At 47.6% G+C, this 23,476-nt stretch overlaps 1 protein-coding gene across 1 annotated transcript; it reads right to left on the reverse strand.

Moving 5' to 3' along the window:
- Positions 1-1,581: 1,581 nt before the first annotated feature.
- On the reverse strand, positions 1,582-22,116 carry LOC135902741 (uncharacterized). The gene is made up of 5 exons (XM_065432960.1): positions 21,994-22,116; positions 14,309-15,290; positions 9,929-10,871; positions 7,621-7,990; positions 1,582-1,859 (listed from the first exon to the last, which is right to left on the reverse strand). The coding sequence occupies exons 2-5, from the start codon at positions 15,211-15,213 to the stop codon at positions 1,768-1,770; spliced, it is 2,310 nt and encodes a 769-aa protein (XP_065289032.1). The 5' UTR covers positions 15,214-15,290; positions 21,994-22,116; the 3' UTR covers positions 1,582-1,767.
- Positions 22,117-23,476: the final 1,360 nt, after the last annotated feature.

The raw sequence follows: 23,476 nt of genomic DNA on the forward strand, positions 1-23,476 counted from the left end.
ATCCGCATTGATCGTAACGGCGTGAGAAAGCTCTTCGTGTGTTCAACAGGATGCAAATACTTCGGAGACAACTGCTTCATCGCGTTGCCATTGACAATGGAGGCCATCACATGCAACAGTCGCAGCATTTCGAAACATGTACGAGCGAAATTGCTGCTGTAATAATAGAGCAAGCCTCATTTCTAAAGAATGAGCGTTCCTAATACTGAGCGAAGGAAGCAGAAGCTCCATGTCGTGATGATCTACACGCCGCAAAGGTCCACCGTTCAGCTGAATGTCATCGACGTGTCACGTGCTCCTACCGTAAGAAAGGACATGCATCTTCTTTATATATACATCTTGTAGCCAAACAGAAAACGTTTGTTTCTCTAACTAACCGAGCACATCACACTGCCGAAAATGAAACGAAGGAGGAGGAAAACGCCAAACCACAAGTGCTGCAGACGTTTCGCGTTTGAGTTAGCGCTGACAACGATGCTTCCTGCAAGCTGTCATAACGATTAGAATAACTTCCGAAGAAAAGCAATATTGGGGAGACCGAAGCTTCAAGCTGAGGGTACAGTCACTTTGCCTACCAAAGCCTCCTGCAAAACGCAAATGACTAAAAGCAAAAAAAGAAGAAAAAATAAAACTAAGTTGCCTGCCTGCCTCGGCAGATTCGATTCGACAACGTCCAAAGTTCACTGGAATCGCGGCAGTCCGAGGCATATGTTTAATTGTTACTGACGTCCCATTTCTGAAAAAGTTAGAAGAGGTGAATTAAAACAAAAAGTGTTTAAAGGCGACTCAACCTCCAGCTGACGTCAATGAAGAACAACACACCGTGCTCTCAAGCAATCACTGACTCGAAGCTTTCCGAGTTTATCCCAGACATTTCCCACTACTGAGGAAGACACTACGCTTCTCAAGGGTGGCCGTGGATTGCAGTGCAGTTGTCGCTTCTCTCGCGGGTCGGCGCTGCTATCAACGTTCCCGAGTCGAGGTGGAGCGTTGAGCGGAGAAATGTTCCAGAATACGGGAGAATGTCTTACAGTGAGAATGGGGCGTTGTCACTGTGCACGGAACTCTATTGCGTCAACTCTTGCATGACAAGAGCAGGAGGGGCGTCCAACTGCTTAAATTTTTTTTACCGCCCAATCTTCGCGATCAGCCTTCATTTTCCAACTACATTGTCTCCGGTTCCGTTATCGCTTAGATTCACAATAGAAACCGCCTTTGTTTCATTACAACTGGTAACCTTGCTTTGTGAAATTGATGTTATTAAAACTCTCTATGGTCTACTTACATTAAAATGTCCAGCGTCAGTGAGCCCGGAATATTAACACCAGCCCACTATTTGTTTGAGAGGAGGCTTCATGCATTGCCATCTATCCGTTAGAACACCATAGTTTCTCAGCAACAAAGTCAGCAGAACTTACTTTCCGTACGTCCTCTACCGAATTCCTTCTGAGCAAGCTTGGAAAAACGATGCGTCATTCAATTAAGAACCCACAGCGTGATATCTAGGTAGACTAGTTCATTGAGCGTTGGAGATGGTGCCTTAGTTGAAGCAAATCTCAAGAGAACTTTCTGAAACAGGAGCTCTTTATAACATGTTTACTCAGAAGTTTACAAGTTTACTCCTAGCTCACCACAACATGAGTACTAAGAAACATCCAGTGCTAAAAAAAATAACATTTCTGGTTCGGTATAGGACGCCCAGGCTTCCGTGAGGGTTCTTCAATGAATGTCTCAGCCGGCACATGAGAAAGACTGCTCCAAGAGTGACTAGGCCGGCATGTCGCCGTTCATCGGGCTGTCGTCACATCCAGTCGCTGGGGCAGCAGTCTCGTCGGCTGAGCTGGTGCTCGGTGGCAGATCTGCACGAGTACGCGACAATAAGATGTCATTGCCATGGACTGAACAAGTCTACTGCAGTAGAGAGGCTCCTTCATGAGCGCTACACCGGACTTTGTGCCATTCACGCTCCATTAGAACATCGAGGTAGACGGTTTCAATAATCCTGCATTTTTCTCTTCCTCTACATAATTGCGGCTGCTCGCGAAATGAAAGAAAATACGGTATCCATAAATATTAACAATTAAACAGGCCATATCTTTGTTGCGTCGGGTGTTGCTTTATGTCTCAAGCCCTCACGGGAGCCAAATTAAGACGCCGCAAAGGGGAGATTGATGAACCATTGGCGCGCTGGCACAGAGGACCAATAGCCGCGATTTCATTCCGCCGATCATAAAATGACGAGCGAAAGCAGAACAAGTCCCGTTGATGTATTTGAAGCAAGGTGTGGCATTGTGAAACCAGACGCCTCAACAACCCAGGGTACTTGAGCGTGCACCTGAAGATTCATAGAGGGGATTAGGTATAACTTCACTTTCAAAGGAATGCTGCTGCTTCAGCGCACCACAACACTCAGTTTCGTGGCTCAGTAACAGAACATGTATGTCATCACAACGGATTGGCAAGGGCAACGCACATAAAGAACACACATCATGCCACATATATACCATATTGTAGATACACACACACCATAGGCAACACAGCCCGATGTTAAACGCGCACAGAGTGAGAGAAGAAGTCCTAAAGTGCGCGATAAAGATGCTTAAATGTTTTGGGAGAAACCGTATTACATCACAAATTGAAAATGACCTTAAAGCAGCGATGCTCATTTTATACGCCAAGCCAGGGACTAAACGTACTGTATAATGTAAAAAAAGCCAAGTTCTTTAGTTTTTTCCTAATTAATTTTTGGTACAAGCAGCAGCCTTCTCTTTAATTAAGCTCTGCAATAAAGCAGGATGTACTTAAATAGTACGGTGCCGCAGGTGTCGCCCTAAAATATTGCCGTTGGTCAATGCGTTGAATGAATTTGTGCACGTGAATTTAATCAGTTACATAAGTGTCCAAACACCGAGTTAAGCGTAGTTGAATACTTCATTGGTGTTGTGGCGTAGGAAATAATAGTGAATTGAGAGAACGATCTCCTTATTAAGCACGTGATGATTTGTCTAAGCCTTTGTTTCCGTAAGGAATATTTTTGTAAAGCTTGTGTGGTGGTAGTCTTTAAAAACTGCTACACCAAGCTTCTCATTGAGTCTAGTGGCTCGTGGCGGCACCTTGTGGCGCTTTGTTTAACTATCTATGGGAAGTCGGTATGCGAACGTTTTGAGTGAATGTGTTCGAGTGTTTCGCGCGCTTGCATGGTTAACGTCATCGCAAAGACCACAGCAGTTCGTATGACCGTGCACAATGGGTGACACCAGCACGACGCGAGGCAAGTGATGAAACATTCGTAATGCCAATCGCCTGACAAATGCAACGAACGGACGTTGAGAAATGGGCCTAGCGTATCGCGACCGCTAAAGCCTGACCAGTGTCGCTGGACTGGCACCACTACAGTACGTGCGGCAATATCGCGCAAATGGCAATGTGCGATTGCATGTGAAAACGCATCCTTCAAACTTTGAATCAAAAGACAGCCCCCTTAACGTCAGTATGTCCAAAACACGCAAGCGCACAACGAAAAACCCGGACGCCGCAGTGGAAGAATCGGACATGGTACAATGCGGCAACTGTGCAGGCTGGACCCACTTGAAAGCCTCCCCTTTCTCCAGTCTAGAAGGGGCCGAGGGGAAGACACACATGCGATTTCTGCACCAAGTTATCTGCACTGTACACCATAACAGTATTGCAGGAACAAAAAATGAGGGAAACGTTTAACCTGTTGATGAAACAATGAAATACCAGTGGCGAACAGCTGAAGCTACAAATAAAGCAGAAATACAAAAATTTACTCATGAGCTCGACGCAGAACGTACTTTACGTGAAGAACTCTTGCCGAAAGTGACGGCTCTCCAAGACTGCGCTGAAAACCCCAGACCCATACCATGCCACCAGGCCGAAGACAATGGCAGTGCTACACCCGAAGATGACGCTGAGTCGTCAGAATGAATTGCCCACTCGCCTTCCAGCCTACAACAAATCCCTAAGAAAACAACAAGCTACCCTACAGAGAACGTCAAGTCCGGGGAGGAAAACGAAGCAGGCTCATGGCTCAAAGGGGGGAAAAACAACCGCGCAGTGCAACCACCAAATTGACATCTGACAGCACGCTACACAAGCCAGAAATCTGCTTCGAAGAAACATAAACAACCCGAGCAGCAACCCAAGGACACACTACCGCAGCGTAAACGCACAGTGGTGCTCGGAGACTCCTACGCTCATCGCCTAAAGAGGCACCTATATAAAGAAGTCAGCGAACGGAGGCTTCGCGTCACTACGAAATCTGGGGCAACAGTGGAGGAGACCCTTCTTCGGGCTGAAAATGAGATCGCACGTGCAAAATGAGATCGCACGATCGCTTGTGTAGCGTGCTGTCAGATGTCCATATGCACCTGGGCTCCAGCTAGTACTTCGCGTTGGAACCACCGCCATACTAAATGAAAGAGAAGCAAACGGATCCATGGAGCAGCTAAAACCAAAACTGCAAACTTGGAGCCAAAATACACCTCAGCATCACTACATAATATGTGCCACGCCGGAGCTGACGTCACGAGGCCACCACGTGACAGCCGCCTGCCAAGAATGGAACAAGAAAGCCAGCGCAATATGCACCAAGCTTGGCCCTCAAGTAGAATTTGCTCCATAACAGACCAACTAGAGAATGACAGCCTCGGTGACCTACACAGAATCAACAGGAAACCGCATTGGACATCTTCTGGCTCAAAAAGTCCCACACTTTTTAGGGGCCAGCAAAGGGCGGCATGCCAGCTTCCCGGCCAAACGGCGACATCCAACAGGACACGACCAGACGAATATGAGGACACTGCTCAAAGTTATGTCAACAGCACTAGCCCAGCTAAGCCAACCATATCGCCGAAGGTGAATGGTTGACATACGCCATGCAAAGAAGAAAACTAGAAAGCCTCCCGAACCCACAAACACTAATGCAATAAAAGAGGAGGCACAGAAAGAGCAAATCTCGAAGCAAAGGAAAGATATAATTTAAAATATTCCTCTTAAACATGCAAGGCAGCAATATTATAAAATGGGCTGAACTACAAAAGCAGATAGAAGATGAAGACATTAACGTACATGCACTTACAGAGACTCACTTCCGACACGATGAACAACCACTCCTACATACAGGACTCAACTGGATCGGCCAAAACAGTAGAAGAGACGATAAACGAGGAGGTGGAGTTGGTCTCATCCCAAGAAGCCAAAACGCGCTAGCAACGAAGAGCCACAGCCAAGAACATATGTGGACCACAGTGAAAATTGATAAATGCCTACTCAACATATGTGTCGGCTGCATGTCTACTAGCTCAGAACAACAAACACTGAATAAAAATGTATATGACTGCATCAAAAACGATATAAAACAAACCTACAAGACTAAGCCAGTCTTCCTTATAGGAGAATTCAACTGCCATATAACAGAGCTAGACGGCTACGAAGAAAATTCAGCGGGCCTACGCAAGCTAGATAAAACAGTGCAATCTACATATAGCCAACCTGGACCCTACTTCCAACGGAACATACACATGGTCACGAAATTCAAGCAAGTCTGCTATTGACTATGTTCTGTACAATGACGAGACAACACAGCAACAGATGCACACGTCATCCATACACATAGATGAAGAGAAGTATAGCAACTGTGGAAGCGACCACAATAGAATTACAATAAGCTTAAAATGGATTCAACCTCTAAAGAACACTGCGACAAGGCCCAGCAAACCACACTGGAAAGTGAGGGAAGACCAGCGCCTTGAAGCATTTGCAAGTGATTTGGAGCTATCAATAGAGCGACCACTGAATTATAAAGAATTCGCAGAAAAGTGTCTATCAATAGCTCACAGAACCATTGGAAATACGACTGGAAACAAATGGTCTAGAACATCGCCATGGTTCGACAAGGAGCTGAAAACTTAGATACAAAAACGAAAGACACCCTCCAGACAGCACTACCATATACCTGAAGAAAACATGAGCTTAAAAGATGTCATCTGGGAAAAATACCTGAAGCAAGAAGAACGAGTCAGAACTATGGTCGCAAGAAAGATAGACAAAGCATTTAAACAGCAAAAGGATCATGTAACAAAAGAGCGAAAACACTGCAGTCACAAGTTCTGGGCCTATATACAGAACCTGGAACCACGGGAGGACATACACAAGGATGTTGCAATCCTAACAGGTGAGAGACGTACTCTCCATATAAAAGAAGAAATGGAACAATACATAATACACCACTTTGAAACCATACAAGCAAACTACGCGACACCACTGCACCAACCCACAAAGAACGCAATGAAACGCCACAATGCACCACCACATAGTGATACTCTATCCGGGGCGATCTCAATGGCAGAATTAAAACGACGCCTTGGACAGTTAAAGAACCAGAAAGTATCAGGCATAGATGACATTCCAAATGAATTTCTCAAGGCTCTCCAAGCAATAGCAAGATAAACACTACTCAACTGTTTGAATGACATCCTTGCGACACGAGATATACCTGAAGCCTGTAAAGAAACCCGAATACAACTCATTCACAACGGCAAAAGGAAAGCAGAAAATGACATCAATGTCTATCTTCCAATAGCGGTGCTCAGAAGCACTTTAAAGCTCTTAAGTACAACTCTAAATTGTAGATTGTGGAAGAGGTTGTGGTGCTTTTGTAGGCGAGCACATTAACCTCGATGCCTCTGTGCCCGGGCACCCAGCATATTATGAAACGTTGATTGCATGCATAAACAGCGCGCAAGAGTGTATAAAGATCAATAAATATAGGACGTTTATGTTTTTGGTGTGATACTAAAGCCTTGACAAAGCTTAGAGAGTCGGTAAATATATTTGCTTTTTCTACCTTTAATTGCTTGATGTGTTTCACAGTGAATAATAGCGCATAGGCTTCAGCCGTAAAGATACTTGTTTGCTTATGCGGAATGCCAGACTCTCGAAAAAGATGGACCAACTGCTGCATAAGACACGCCGGTTTGTGACTGATCCATCGGTTAAAAATCCGGGCAGCAGTACTTCGACCGAAGCTCAAGGAAGTGCATTCGAATGTGCCTACTGGGAGCACGCTTCAAGGAACGACATGTCACATTCCACGAGCTGCCACTGCCACCAAGTGGCAGCTTCGCCTCCATTGTAAAGGCGTTATTTCTGTTCCTGTTATACACTTTTTTTTTTGCTGTCTGCGATTACGCACTGTCACTTCGACAGCGGATCAATCGCGATCAACATCGGCGCACTCGCGCTAGCAAGCGGCGGGTCCTGGCGTAATGGATGCTGCGGCCTGACACTGTGGCACCGTCTAGCGTGTGCTCGACGAATGGCAGCTCGGAGATTTTAATGCACATAACTTCGCTTCCTTTTTCTAATTCTACTTGAGTGATTAGGAATGTACAGAAAAAAAAAGATTTGTGATAAAATGACAGGAATTACGGCAACTAATACGCAGACATTGTTACCGCACGTAAAACTCTCGCAAGTAGGGAATGACGGAGGTACATATGACACACAAAGGCTTCATACAATTGGCTTCTCGAAAGAGTGCAAGAATGAACTTTCTATCGGAAGCAAGAAAAGGGCGTTTAACCCCTTTAAACTCACTGGGGCGTCCTTCCGTCATCGCAATATCCGCCAGTCTCAGGTAGCTGCGGATGACAAACCAGCAATCGTCGCCGATATCTGCGAGCTGCAACCGGCCATCATCCTGCGGAGGGCATTCCACCCCGTGCGCCACCACTCCGGCCAACCTCATGAACTGGTGCAGACTGTAGTTGCGCAGCTGTGCCAGTGCGTGTTTGACCATCGCCTTGGCGTCGTCGCCCCTCACGGCAGCACCCTCCCGCACCAGGACAAGGAGGTGCGGATGGTCGTGGACGAGCTCGAGGGACCGAGCGCCCTCGACGCTCTCTCGCTCGCCCAGCACGAAACGAGCCGCTGCCGAGATGTGCTCGGCGTTTCGTCTTGTGACTACCTAGAAGTATACAGTAAACATTATTGCTGCATAAAGGGACCCTGCGACACTCTTCTTTCAAGCCAGAATATTTTTGCTTTAAATACAGTCTGAACTTGTCGAAGAACCAAGAACAAAATGAATTAAGATAATTAGAAGGCACATAAATGCAAGTTATTGGTCAGATGAATTTCAAAAGACAAGCGAATTTAGAATGTTACTCTCAACTCGAATTTTCGCAGCCCTAGATGTCACGTTTCACACCGCCACGAGTTCGTCGGGTTGCGTCAATAGCAGCAAGGTATTAAAGGAAGTCGGCGCTCCATGGTTGGCAAGTCTGCTGAGTCTGTCGACGGCGGTTTCACGTGCGTTCTCATGGCCTCAGGTCAAATCTCGGAGGCCATGTTGTCACGTTTATGGTTGCACGCAGCTTTCACGAGTGCCCTTGGTGCGCGTCAAAGTGCTCGGCATGTTGATGCGTCGGTCCCACGGTTTCGACGCTTCGCCCGTGGCTGTGAAACGTAATGCCCAACACTTTTATTTTTCGGAACGCTCGCTATATAGTGCGAACGTCAATCGCACATTACATTTTAGACTAATTATCACCACGCCATCTTTTTATGTCACGACCTGTCTACGAAGCACATGAAACCGTTGCTTCGAGGCTATGTCATTGGTGCCGCTCGACAAACTTTTCCTGATGCATCATACTAATAAACAAGTGTTCTTACGCAACGGCTACTATAGACATTCTAGAGCACTGAGATATAAATGCATTTGTGAGAAAAGCGACGATGAGCGACTGCTCATGTGCCGATTGTCAGATACACAATTTCATTCCACAAGCCGCGGTATAGTAGAGGGGCTATGACGTACTTCTGCAATGACCAGGTCGTGGGTTTGATGCTCAACTGCGGCGCCCGCATTCCAAAGGGAGGGGAATGCTAAAACACTCATAGAACGGAAATTAAAGAGAACAAAATGAGTTGAGCTGCATAAGTATGGCTGGCCATTTTCTTTTTGACAATATCAAGAAAATCACTGGTACTAACAAAAGAAACTTTTGCAAGTCGGAAAATAATCAGAAACAAAAGGCGGGCGCCGTCGCCGCTTTAAAGTTCCGTTACAGCTCGCTTTGATATCATGAATTTTTGAAAGCGTCTCCCTGGGACTATTGAACCTTCTATCGTTGTAGATGGGATACACCGTATTACAATAGAGCCAAATACAGAAGTTGCTATACCTTTTTACAACTTTAATTGTGCCACAACGGTTCAAATACGGGAAAATAATTTGAAATATGTGACGTTGGTCTTAAATACCGGCACTGAGGTTACGGGAGAAAGGTCAATAAATCGAACATTGGCCGTCAGTTTCTCTTCTAGCAAACGAGACCACAGGAAAATGAAAAAGTAGCGTTTTAAAATAATGTGTTATCACACAAGACTAGTTCAGCGTTTGCCTTTGCGTTGAGGAACCTCATATTGCCGGACAATGCGTAGCCAGCTGTATGGCAGTCCTCCGTAGTACGCTGCACTGCTCCTGGGCGTTCAATTGCATAATCTACTTTAAAGAAAGTAGCAAAGAGGTCTAGCTACAAGACCAAAGCGCGGAGAAAATGCGTGGAGATCGCACTACCCGACAGCCTCCGGTCCTGCGACGAGAAAAAACCGCGATCGATTACCTCCTCTAACTTGGGCCTCTTGCATAGCCCATCAATTGATTATACTGTTTTACTTTTGATTCGAGTCATCGCCCATTTCACAGAAACTGCCGAAAGTCACTAGCGTGTAAAAAACTTGAGGCGCCAAATTTACACTGCAACTTTACTCTGGAAACGAATTCTTTAAAATTCACTTATTATTTTTGCGTTCACCGCATCTTAAGCACTCACGGGCCACGTCGAAGCCCTGCCATCAAATACACGCGGAAGAATACAAAAGACAGGTTACGCAGTACCTGTATATCGGCCAGCACGTTGTAAGCGTAGGCGTTCGGCGAGTACAACGGTCCCCTCACGGGGTTGCGCACTCCGAAGATTCGGTCGAACAGGCAGCAGGAATTGCACTGCCACGTCACGCGGAACTCGACGAGGCGCCGACTCGTTCGAGCAACGTCCGCCAGCACGTCCATGTCGTGGTTGCACAACTGCACGCCTCTGACAATCACTCTGCACAGGTTGGTGTTGGACGCCAACGCCGACGCCAGTCTCCTCGGTAAGCTCTGGACCTGCTCCAGCGTCATCTCCAGCGTGTTCCTGACCAGTGTGATCTCGACGTCCTCGAGTGCCGATGGCGCCGAGAGGTACGCGCACAAAGCGGCGAACGCCGTTTCGTTGAAGAAGTCGCAGCACACTCGAAGTGTCGTCACGTGACCGGCGAGATCGAAAACTTCGGACAGCGCCCGGTCTTGCAGCAGGTGGGGCCTCTCGGGGAGCTTGAAGTGGGCGCTGTCCACAGTGACGCCGGTGATCTCGGCGCACCGCCCGAAGGCACCCGCGTCTGCCAGTCCCACGTGGTAGTCCGCAACGACGACGCGATCGCGCAGGCCGCGTTCTCGGATCATTCTGCAGATGTTCTCGGGGTTGGTTCTCGCCGGCAGGTGACTGACGATCACCGACCGCAGGGTGTCGCTGTCGGCGACCGCTCCGAGGAAAGCGCTGCACTCCGCTTCGTCAAAGCTTGCAAAGTCAATGCGGAGCTCGCGAAGCGAGGAGTTCTTCCGGAGAGCCGTGTGCCACGGTTCGACGTACTGAGCCACACGGGGGTCCGGGACGCCGACGGGGTCGCGAACTCGCGACAGCATCGTGGAGCAGCGTTCACAGACTGACGAAGGCAGCCTGAGACAGCGCAGGGTGCTGTTCAGAGCCACCACTTTCATGAACGGTGCAATCCTCCCTGCGCTGAAGAGCAGATGTAGATGTTGCAGCTATGCGCTTTCAACTTAACGCGTCTATATATGTTGCATCCATGACAAAACGCTCGCATTGTACTACGCGTAGGCTTGGCAGACTGAAATTGATAGTTTTAGAGCTGTGAAAGTTGAGAGGGTGGCGCTTGAGCGAAGCTGAAAGAACGAAGATATGCTACCGAGAAACAAATGAGGTAGTTGGTACATCTTGTTGATACAGTACCCAGAGACACACAAACGTACGTAAAGCGCTCAAATGCAACTGAACGGTTTATTCGAAGATTGGCCTTCATATAGAATGGCGGCACGTATTTTGCACCACCTGTAACAATATTGTGTGAGGTATTCGCCTTCCTTTCTAGATAGATAACTTGAAGGGCTGTTAAAGCGATCATTCTGGAATCATTTATGCCCGATGCGTCTTTTTACACGGAATCAGCATGAACGGAACAATGGCAAATAGTAACCAATCTTATGCAGCCCTGTAATGCAAAAATTTCGACAACGGTTACCCTTCCCCTTTAGGATTTAAACGCGATAGCATTCAAAGGTTCGTGACTGCTTCTCACGCTTCCCGGCAACTGCAGCTTATGTAACCGTAAGGTTTACCGGGAAACGCTGGCGGCGATGGCTGTGCGCGAAGACGAGCTTTCTAGTAGAAACGCGATCACTTGTGTGGGCCGATCCCGGATATTGTGAAGAGTCGCGCCAAAAAGAAATTTTTTTTTTTGATGGTTGGATGGATGGATGGATGGATGGACAGATGCTATGAGCGTACCCTTTCGAACAAGGCAGTGGGTTGCGCCAACAAGCTTTTGTTATTATATTGCCTAATATCCTACCTATGTTAAAAAAAGGAAAAGAAAAGAAAACGAAGAACTCCCATCACGCAACTTTCTGAACTCCTTCTGGGAACTTGGTTTTTGTACGCCTCCGTTATTTGTCGTTTCTCTACTTTTCTTCCACCAATCTTCCAATCGCCTCTTACTAATCTCTATTTCTGACATATTTTGCTTCCCTCTGCTCTCAATGAATCCGAGGGCTTCAAGGAGGCCAGAAGTGCCCAAATCGACGGCTGGACAGATATCCTTACATTCTAATAAAACATCCTCCATCATTTCGTTAGATTTACCGCTGCAATGACATGCTTCTTCTACCTTTTTGCATCTCGCTTTATGAGTGCGTGTTCTAAGGTATCCTGATCTGGCTTCGAAAAGACGAGACGGCTCGTGGCGGCACACCATGGCTTCCGTGGTATCTACGCCACGCTTTTCATCTCAGGGGCCATGCGCAGGCGCAGCGACGAGCAAATGTGTGATAGGCCGGCAACGCGAAGATAAAATGGTTTTCCTGTCGTTTTGAGATGGCTGACACATATATTTTTTCCATTTATTTAACGCAAATGAGCCACAATTGCATCACTCAGGATGTTCTCGCGATCACAAAATCAGCAAATGGCTATTGGTTGGTCGAGCTGCTTGCGATGCCGCAGCATAACGACATTGCGAAAGCGAGTGAAAACGATTTTCTCCTGCTTTTGACACAAGAACGTAAATTCCCGGCAGCCGGTAGTAAAAAAAACTATGAAGGGGAACGCCATGACCTGAGATGAGGGTAATGTTTAACCAATCGTACCCGTTTTATTACAGCGCGTTGACACGAAATTCTTGTGAGAAAGCGGGCGTTGAGGGATGCCTTTTGAGGCTAGGCGTACGACAATATACGTTCCAGGAATCCGTTAAGGATTTTTGTAAATAATAAAAGCACGTTGTCGACCTCCTAAAGAGGCTCCTGGGAACATGTGAGCCAGATATAAGGGGCATTCCTTCATTCGCAACCAAATTTTACGACGCGACACTCTTTCGTCGGCTGACGCGTTACGTCGAGAAGCAACGATCTCGTTTTGGCGAGGAATCAGCACTACTACTGACTGCTGGGCGTGTTGGCGATCCACACTCAAGAAAGAATGGCGCAAACGAACAGGGACGTTTTTTTCTGCGAAGCTGCCATTCAGGCCCGTTAAGCGCCGCTTGATATGCAATGAAGAGCGGTTTATAGATTTTACTGACTACGTCCCCGAAACAGGTGCAACACCGTTCAGTGCGGAATCTGAAGCCTCATGGGGAGCGTTCTGTGCAACGCGGAAATTACCATGACATTGACGTAACCGCACTCCAAGACACCGCGATGAAACCTACACTGTAATACCTTCACAACTAAAAACAAACATTGCTATTTTGTTGACATTAGCTTATACAGCATCTATATTTCCTTTTCCTTTTTTTAAAAATAATTTGTGCTTCATATGTTAGACCACGTATGTGTCACGTTCGTGTTAAGTGATATAATACATAGGATTATTGTGGGCTATATTACGCGTAGTATGCACTATGCGTCACTGTAGTATACTACAGCATACCATGATCAATTTAGTGTTTACAGTTTTATACTTTTCCCTTACGTAATGAATAGATGGAAGCTATTGGGGCAAAGAGAGATAAGACTCTATGAATTTGGTAGACAGCATTGCTTCCCATTTAAACACGCAGAAAATGAAGCGCGGTATCGCTGGCCGAGCCATGCTAGAGTCACATTATACAGTTAAAACTCACGAAACCCGATTTTACGAAGTTCCCGAGCAAACTAAGAAATTTACAATTCCCTGGCAGCTACCCATAGGGTTCAATGTTATCATCAACCCGAATTAACGAAGCAAACTTGGCCGAACTCAATTTAACGAACTTTTTCCTGAAATGAATGAGTAAAACAAATGGTGACTTCTTTATAATTTTGACACGGATGGCTTCTTCTTCGAGCGTGTGCTCTGAAGTTAGTCCGTTCAAACATCTAGGCGCCGTGGCCACATCCCTAGCTTCGTTTAGACGAGGCTGCACGCCGCGCCTATGCACGGAACAGCCGAATCAACTCCGTAGGGGCACGGTGGTTGCTTTTGTTACTTCATGGTTTATGCGACAGATGGCGGTATTAACGGCAAATGCAATGCCGTGGTAGCCTTTGCGTGTCGCTAGGTTACAGTTTTAAATTTCGAAGGACCAAAAAATTTCCTTCTCGATTTCACGAACTTCCCGATTTAACGAAATAATTCAAGCGTGGTCATCGCTTCATTAAATCGAGTTTCCAGTGTACACAGTAATCGCAGGTCGCGCCCCGGAGCCGCGGGTTCTGCATGTTATGAAGTTCGCGTGAATAAATCACTCTTTGCGAAGCGCACTAGATCTGATGCAAGCACCGCAAGCCCCATACACTCCCGCGGTACATCATTTTCCTTGTCTGAATTTGTTATCCGCCGTCTGTCTACGGTTGACACAGGCGTTAGTTCCAACATTAACTGCTCCTATATGGGAACTTCTTACACATAGCTGAAGGTCCCTTTCTATCCGTGGCTTTAGGAGCACTTGAAATACTTACAAAAACCCGGCGATATCCATGTATAGGTCTGCATTCAGTTCCTCCAGCGTGGTCATGTTGCAGAACGCTTCAGCGAGAGTCGGCAAAACCGTCCCCTGGTCCTCGTAAAGGTCGAGCGACCTGAGCGTCAGCTTCTTGAGCGTGGCGTCCTTCTTGGTCAGGTACCGGGCGAACAGCTGGCCGAATCCGGCGGTAAACACGCACGGTCCGACGGCGAGCTCGGCAATGGTGTGGTTCCAAGTGAGCGCGCACAACAGTCGGTTCACCCTCTCCGCGCTCAGCATGAGGACGGACACGTCGAGGTTCCTCAGGTGGTGCGTGCGCCGCTCCAGCAACGGGCCTCTCAGCTGCGTGATGTTTCGAAAGACCGCCTGCAGACCACAGCCGACGGACGCGAACGCGAGCTCTTCCAGGTGCGACAGCGCGTCCACCGCCTCGAGGACGGCGGCGTTTGTCTGGGGGATTCGCTCCAGCACCATGCACACGGTCACGCTTCTCACCGAGGGACTGCTTCGGAGAGCGGCGAGCAGGGCCGGCGGCTGGGCCGTGCTGCCGTTGATCTCGACGGCCGTGATGCACCGGTGCTCGGTGAGCAGGTACTCGGCGCAACGCAGAGCCGCCTTCTTGCGCGGGTCGTCCGATGTGCCGAGCAAAGAGCACGAGGAAGAGGGGGCCCGAACGACCGCCAGGCGAATGCCGCCGGGGTGTCGATCGTCGCGAACCAGCTCCAGATACGCGCCGAGGAGCACTCGGCTTGTGCGACGCAGGTGCATCAGTAGCTGACAGTCGGAGTCTTCGTCCTTGGTGCAACGGACGCGCACGCGACGGAGCTGCTTCCTTACGGCGCTGCTTTGACGCGCGATCGCGGCACCCGCCGCGAGCGGAGCAGACGACGCGTCCGACATGGCCTGCGTTTCTCGTGGGTGGCGAACGAAGGGCCGGAACGGCTGAGGTATAGTCCTCCACAAGTCAAGTGTATGGCCTGCGTGAGTAAAGAGAGACGATACGCATCAAACGTGACTGAGCGTCGTAGTTAATTCGCTGTACGTGGTGCTGCTAATCTCCGATGGTACTATATTCCTCACGAAAAGAAAAATACATGCTCTCTCACCATGACCTGTACATCAGGTGTTATACCTCGTGTTGCTCCTTTTTGTTTTAAACAGAATAATATAAAAATATACGCAAATCATTTTCCAGAAATTCGTTTCTACCGAGAAGCGTCAGTGAAAGCAACCTTATTACATAGCTAACCCTCCCCGCCCCTTTACGTATTCATATATAAAGTTGACGGTCACTAAAGCATCCTTACGTAATTTGAAGCCCAAAGCATGAGGACTTGTCTAAGTTATCACTTCAAATTATATCTCCACCTTAATCCACCTTGCTCTAATATGTACCAACTTTAATTCACTTTATTCCACCCTAACCGACATTTAACCATGGTAATTCACCTTAATTCACCTTGTTCTAATTTGTCCCAACCTAAATCCTCTTTAATTAACCTTGCTCTAATATGTACCAACCTTAATCCGCGTTAACCCACTTTAATCCACCCTATTCCACTTTAGTTCACCTACAAAATTCATAAAACAACTGCGCAACACACCAGCTTCGCATTCAGAGAAAGCAGTGGGGATAGTAAGCGTAATCTGCGACGAAAGTTTCGTGTTCCGGGCTTCAATACGCGTGAACGTTCGCAATAAGAATCAATAGAAGTGTTGCAGAGAAATAACCTACCGTCGCCTTTTCCTTGTACTCACGAGTCATGTCACATTTTTAGAGTTTAACCTGTCTCCTTGGTAAACTGCACAAGGCACTTTGTTTATATTTCAAGAAAATAAGGCGCAGGTTATGGCTAATAAGCACGAAAAGTTCGGAATATGTGCGTTAGTTGAGACGTTTCCAAAAATTACGCATTGAAGCGCCCCCCGGAGCATTATGAGTGTTTCACGATCTCGAAGAATTTAGCCCTTTTCTTTGGCAGTATAAAAATTTCCACGAAAAATAAATGGTGCAAAAATGAGGGGAAGACAATGGCGAAGGTGTGTGTGAAGTGAAATGCATATGGGGAAAGAAAATGCTGCCTTTGCAAACAAATTCAGTGACAACTCGAAAGTGTCATGCTGGGGTTATCAGCTATGGGTCTTAATGACTGAGATAACTCTATTTTAGACCTTCTTTATATTAACTGGAAAAGGGGGGGGGTCGTATTCAGCGCAATGTGCGACGTAACTTTACCATTCCGGGCTTTATTAGAAGCATTGCAAGAAATGACTGAACACCCGATATTCTAGCTTTTTTTTGCGTTGTAAGATGTTTGTAGTAGGTTTCCCTGTGTCCTCAGTAAACTGCGTAAGTCACCTTGTTTATCTTCGTTTAAATTAGTGACAGGTTATGGGCGTTGTATGTATGAACGAGGTCCGAAGTGTGTGAACAATTCATGGCCTCAGCAGTACATTACGCATGCAGGCTATCCAGAACGTTATAACTGCGTTTTAGTAACAACGCATAATTTAAGCTGCTGCCCTGGGGCAACTCTGCACATTGAGTTAAAATGGGGATTGTGGCTCATTTTCTCGCAAGGTAAAATGCGGGTGGATGAACCATTACATTTTCAAGAACTTATTTACCAAGTTCCCGAAGACGCCTACGCTGGCAAGGATTCAAACGAACCAGTCATGTGACGATGAATTTGGTGTTTTGTGACGCAAAGACCAAGTAAATGGTCAAAGAGCGCCAGGCTAGGGTTGATGAGTTGGCAATGCAGCGATGAGTTACGAGAGGTAGATGCGACGTGGCTGTAGAGGGGCCTTAAAACAGTCACTGTAAAGTGCGTAAAATGTATATGTAATAATATTGTGGCAACGACTAATGAGGTGTGCTATGAACACAAAATAGACGTTGCGGAAGGATGATATGATATACAAAGATATGTCAGTCGTAAAATCCAGTCACACAGAAGCCACATTTTAAGATCTGTGGTTAACTCCCAAGCAAAGTGCTTTTTTTTTGTTGTAATTGCTCGACAGTAACAGCTTCGCTGGAAATTTAGTTGTGATTCTGCAAGGTCACAGCCTTGCAGAATGCGATGCATAGCGTCGATGCAACGATTCAGTTATGGGGTTTTACGTGCCAAAATCACTTTCTGGTTATGAGGCACGCTGTAGTGGGGGATTCCGGAAATTTCGACCACCTGGGTTTGTTTAACGTGCACCTAAATTTAAGTACACGTTTGTTTTCGCATTTCGCCCCCATCGAAATGCGGCCGCCGTGGCCGGGATTCGATCCCGCGACCTCATGCTCAGCAGCCCAACACTATAGCCACTGAGCAACAACGGCGGGTGTCGATGCAGCAGGAGAGGGTAGTTCAAGACGGGCTTCTCGGTTTCTCTCGTTACATGTAAACTCTGGCGGTGAGAGACATCTGGCATCACTCGCTAATGAAATGCAAATCGCCGGAAACAAACAGGTTCCGGCTTGTCACACAGTATGGTTATCGTGATCCCCTAAGGAATGCGACAATTAAGCTATGCTGTCATAATGTTGTAAACGCAGTTTCTGTGTGACCAGCGGCTACCACGGACATTCACTGACGCGAGCCGTAGCTAAGAAAGAGAGATGATGGCCAGAACAGCGGTGTGGACGTCAAGTACTACGAAGCTACCGCGAGAGTTCTGTAACATCACGTTGCAAAAAAAAGGAAGTAGTAATCATGATAAAAGAGTTACTTCTCCTGGGATTGTAATCTGTGGACATGCCGTTATCAGCCACCGTAGAGCTTGGCAGCACAACGCCATAGCCACGGCATTGCTTGCCTACCGTGGCGGGAATAATCAATTATTCATCTAATCGAGTATTCTTCTACCCCTGTGTTAACAATACATGGAGCTATGATGTTTAAACTATAGCCACTTGGTGGCCGGGTAAAGTGACCTTCTTCCTCGGCTGTTTCCTTTCATCGTTTTGTGCTACTTTCATTCATTTCCTTTCATTTTTACACGCTTTAGTCGCTGGAGTTTAACGTTAAAGGAACAACAAGGACACCGCCTTCCACCGCCAGTGCATGCGTGGGTATGCAGCACATGGACACCTGGGGAAGCGACGTAGGTGTACAATGGTAGCCCCATGCGCCATTCTTGTATACGTCAATTTTCGTCGTGTATCAAGGAAAGTTTCTCCATCATTGAAACAGGTTGTCACGATCGATGTGTTGTGTAATCACCCTTGAATTTCTACTGCAACGTCGAAGCACGCTGTATGACACGCTTGTGTATTCAAGAAGCAACACGGACAGATTCGTACGCGAAAAACCTTTTATTTCGACCTTATAGCTGTAAACGCATTGAAAGCGGCTACGTGACAGCGTTTCCCTAAATTAGGTGCTCTATGCTCCCTTCTATAGATTGCAGTCAACGCTTTGGATGCTATAGAGACTTCTTGCAGTGGCTTCGTTCGCACTTGGATATAGTTCGATGGTGTTTTACTGCAATTGTGCGGGTTCTTTTTGTTTTGTTTATACTGGCTTAGTATTAAGCGAAACAAGTCTTAACCTTGGAAACAAACACACTGTGGTATATGGGTGCTAATGCGTTGTTCTAGATCATTTTTATTTTTGTTATTCTTTTCAGGTTTCTTTATTTGCAACCCATCGCCAGGAGCCTCACGCGTGCATGCTCGCTCGAGCGAACGTTGTTGGCGCACAGCGAAGCATTGACGGAACGCGCAGAGCGATAGCGTGTCTTGACTGAACTTCCTGCGTAGCTTCCGCAGCGTTCACTGCTGTTGTATGGAATGGAGTGTAGTCTCAATGCCCAGGTAAAGGAAATAATCACCGCCCCTTCCAGTACGTGAAGCTGGTCGAACAGCGAAGCTGTGTTAGTTACACCTAGGGTTAAACCATGCAAGTCGAACTTTGCAAGCAATCTATATTGCAAATCTTTTGTTTCACCTGTATTTCACTTCGTTTTCACTTTTGCGTGCTTCGCGTGGTGAGCATGCTTTAGGAGTGCTTTCTCTGAGGGGGGGAGGGGGGAGTGTTTCCCAATTTTTTTTTCTTTCGCGTGAGGCAGGCATTACGACGACGAGCCCGTTACCGAGCCAACTCTCGCTGACCCTTGCGGTAGGCAGCTTCTTCCTCCGGAGTACGCACTACTACGGGTTTTCCCATAGTTGTATCTGGCATGGAATGTGCGGAACCACTAATTCAAAGCTCCGTATATTGGGCGCAACGCCCACGACTGGATATGCGGCAGCTGCAATCGTTTTGATGGTTGGTTGCATTGGTTTGACGAATGACGTCTTTGTGCTTCTTAATGAGGTTACACACACGCTCGGTTGCGACGGTGAGAACGACGTCAGTGATAGTACGCCCGCAATCCGCCTTTGTTGCTTGAGTTCGATGTCTCGAGTTTGCTCGGTGGCGTGGTTAGCAGCTTCCGCCCGGCATTGTCGCTTGCGATTCTTCAAAATTAGATTGCTTCAGTATTGGATCTGTCCGTCACGTAAGACAATGAATGGCGCAGACCCCTTAAGCAATGGCTCATACCCCCGTAAACACGGATCTCCTCATTACGGCGACAGAAGAGAAGTTCCACGCTGGAATGACGCGCCGCTACGGGGCCAGCTGTGGAAGAAGACGACGATGACGAACGCGGGAGCAGTGGCACGAGCGCGTTCGCGTGGTAGCGCCATGGAGTGCCAAGGCGTGGAAGACGACGACGACGCTTGAGCCATTGCTGATGATGATAGTTTTAGAGAACGACAACGGCGGCACAGAGTCTGCATAAACAGCTTCGCTGTAAAAAGCTAAAAAAATAACAACGCCCTTCCACTCTGTGAAGAAGGATGACCAGTGAAGCTGCGTATGTGGGCCCCTTAATGGCGAACTGCACCTCCGCCGCGGGTCGACCCGGTATTGCACCATATTCGGGGTCAGCCCTCCTATGGGGAGTGCTTAACGCCGCCTGCTTCACCTCCGCCGCGGCTCGGCCCGGCATTGCACAATATATTCTGGATTTTGTGTCTGCACACGGACGCGATCCTGGGGGAACTAGCCCTTAACGGCTTCACTATAAGAATAAAACTAAAGTGGCGCCTAGTGCGCCTCTTCGCCTCTGCCTCGTCTCCTAGCAGCTGCAGCAGCGCCTCTATGACGTCCACAAGGAGACTACGGACGCGAGAGCCACGAGCATGGCCCGGCTCGACTGGCGCGCGCTCGCTGTCGTGGGGGCTGCGTTTTCGGCGCCCATCGGCCCCGGGCTTCGCCGCCGTTGCTTCGGGCCGCGTGCTGCGTTGCAAACGGGAGTGCACATTCAAAATTGCGCTTGCTCGGCCTTCCAAAAGACATATTGCGTCACGACTGAATACCTGCGATTTCTCAGCGCCATCGAGCTTACCCAGATGACCATTCCCAGCGCAGTTGCGCTGCATTCAGGAGCGTCAACGCTGATCGCCGCTGCATGAAAACGCACTCGCGTCCGGCCCTTTTTGCTTGCGGGGATGGTTCATGTTAGTGCAAGCGTTTTGCTGGCTTAGATCTCGCATAATGCACTTCCACGACACGGTGTGCCCTAATAATAGTGAATGAGTGGCAACCGCACCGTCGTCACAAGCATATCAGTTTAAAGCCTCTAATAAAGGTAGGTTTCTTTTTTAGAGGGCTTTATGCCATGTATCTAAACACACTCCGAGCACTTCATTATATTGACTGACCGAAAAGCGGATATTTTTACACTTTCAAACACGAGAAAATTCAGGCTCCTTGCTTCTACATACATTCCATTGTCGTACTCAACACTACCTCTTCGAATTTTTCCTTCCGTCGAAGCCCTCCCACTACTCCGCTTCGAACCTCACCACCCTGGTGTGCCCTAGCGGGGTAATTGCGCCAGCCCATTATTCCGGCCATGGGCCACGAACCACGGACCTCGCACCTCAACTAACTTTATTTACAATCTACAAAACTCACGAAAGAGGGCGTGCCTTCACGTTGACAAGTACTGCGTTGCTCTTTTTTTTACAGCGATGGTTCTACTACTTCAGGTACAAACCCAGAAAAATGTCTGGTTACGTAAATCTGACCTTTAAACTCAGCCATGGTCAAACTGGGACTCAGCCTGCCACTACCGGTGGCTGCTGCAGCAGCCACGTGGGCGTCTATATCATGAAAGAGATCTGCGATGTGGAGAAAGAGCGCTGAATGCCGGTAGCGTCGTATGCATTGCGCTTTCTACGCTTAGTTAGCGTAGAACCGAGACGCAGCCCGAGGGAAAATTCGCTCGCTGCTGCTGACCGAGGGCGCCGAGCAGCGTCTGTCTCCTTTCCCCAAAAGCAAGTGAAACCGTGCTATTGCTCGACAAACTTTGTTTAACCGCGTTCACAAACGGCAATTCTTTTTCAGAAGCCTTAGTCTCGAGCAGCGCGCCCTCATGGTGTTTTCTGTTTTTGAACCCACGTCGCTTTGGCCTGAAGCACGGCTATGTAGGCGCGCCTTCCAAGTGTGCATGAGCCAGCACTTGAATTTTAGAGATATAAACTAAACAACTAACGTCTCGTATTGTGTTAACGAGTAAAACGCCATCAATATCTCTTGATGCACGTGCCAGGTGAGAAAGATACCAACCATCAGCTCACGAATGCGCAGCAAATAATGGGGAGAACTAGAAGAAAGAATGAGAGCTCACCTCCGATTTTCAGGATTGCGTGAAAGCGCGATCACTTGGTGAGTAAACGTGGTGCGGCTGTAGACCGAGGACCGGACTGCGTTGACGAACGCGGCGACGCATAGAACAGTGTTTATGATGATATAATGATGATGATATTGATATATAATGATGATGATGGATGATGGGTATTTCGGGCGACGAGAGCTCGTCCGACAGCAATGGGTGGTTTGAGAGATCGAGAGACGGAGAGTTAATGAGACAGCCGAGACAGCTTCGAGGCCAAGTAATGGTACGCGTATGGAGCCGTCTGGAAGATGTATAGAAGGCGCTTCTGCGACGGGACGCCACCTCGCGGCGACAAGGAAAGGCACACATTATTTCTGTAGTTTAAGTCTTAGCGCCTACGAACCTACGAAAAACAAGATGCGACTGACCTTAAGGGCATAGGAAAGCCTTACTACGTTTTCCTTTGAGCAGACTACCTTCCTGTCAAGTTTCCAAGCCTTCTGCTCAGCCGCTATCTTGTTTGGGCAGGAAGGTACCCTACATCATTCTTGACTTCGATGCTGTCTTCGCTAAGCTGTCTACTTTGACGTCTTCGTGAGAGTCGGAACGGGACTTGAGATGGCCGCTGTCCGCTTAGCCATCTATACTTTGCCGTTTACAGTATTAGAACACAGACCTTGTTGGTGCACTGCAGATAAGAGTAGAGACCAGGGTGTAAGAATATAATGAGAGGCACGTGAACGATGCCCGTCCCAGCATACCACCATAGAAAAGAAAAAAAAAATATTTAAAGAGAGGACATTGGGACATATCTGGCCTGAGCAAGTGCATCATGATCACGTGAAAGCCTAGTCTTCCAGACAGCCACTAGCTGGTGCGAGTGGTAGAAAAATTTGTTGAAACTACCTTGTGCCACACAGTGCAGTCTTTCGTTGCGTTAACGTCGCGTCGCACGCCAACGCTAACGCAAGCGTTTTACGCTATACTAAAACTGTCTATTAAGTTGAGGCACATATACTTTCGACATTTTGTTCCTAATCAGGCTACACACTTTTGCTGATGCAATAATTTGAATAGTTTTGACTTTACGTTTTTGTGGCTTTTTAATCCAGGACATAAAAGAAAGCCAGGGCAAGCCTTGGCCAGCCGCAAGCCATTTGCATTTCAGTGCGTTTCGGCAGCGTGTGTCGTCGTGAGAGCTTCAATCCCTTCTGGCCTCGTGCTAACTGCAGTCTCTCGTGCGGAAGAAACCCCTGCTGCTTTCCTATCGGCATTGTTAGTGCGTCTCGAACGAAAGGGGAGCAATTTTTCTTTACCTTTGCTTGTACTTCGAACGCTGCGCGCGCTGCGTAGCTTCAATGAAATTAGGCACAGCCGGCCTTGCGTCTTAGATCAAAGGGAAGCTGAAAAGTCTGTCGAATTCAATAAGACGCTCATATACGGATGCGGGAACCTTATAAACCATGTAGGTAAAATTTGGGCTTTTTTTTCCAAT

This window comes from Dermacentor albipictus, chromosome 2 (assembly GCF_038994185.2).
Source record: "Dermacentor albipictus isolate Rhodes 1998 colony chromosome 2, USDA_Dalb.pri_finalv2, whole genome shotgun sequence".
Taxonomy (NCBI): domain Eukaryota; kingdom Metazoa; phylum Arthropoda; class Arachnida; order Ixodida; family Ixodidae; genus Dermacentor; species Dermacentor albipictus.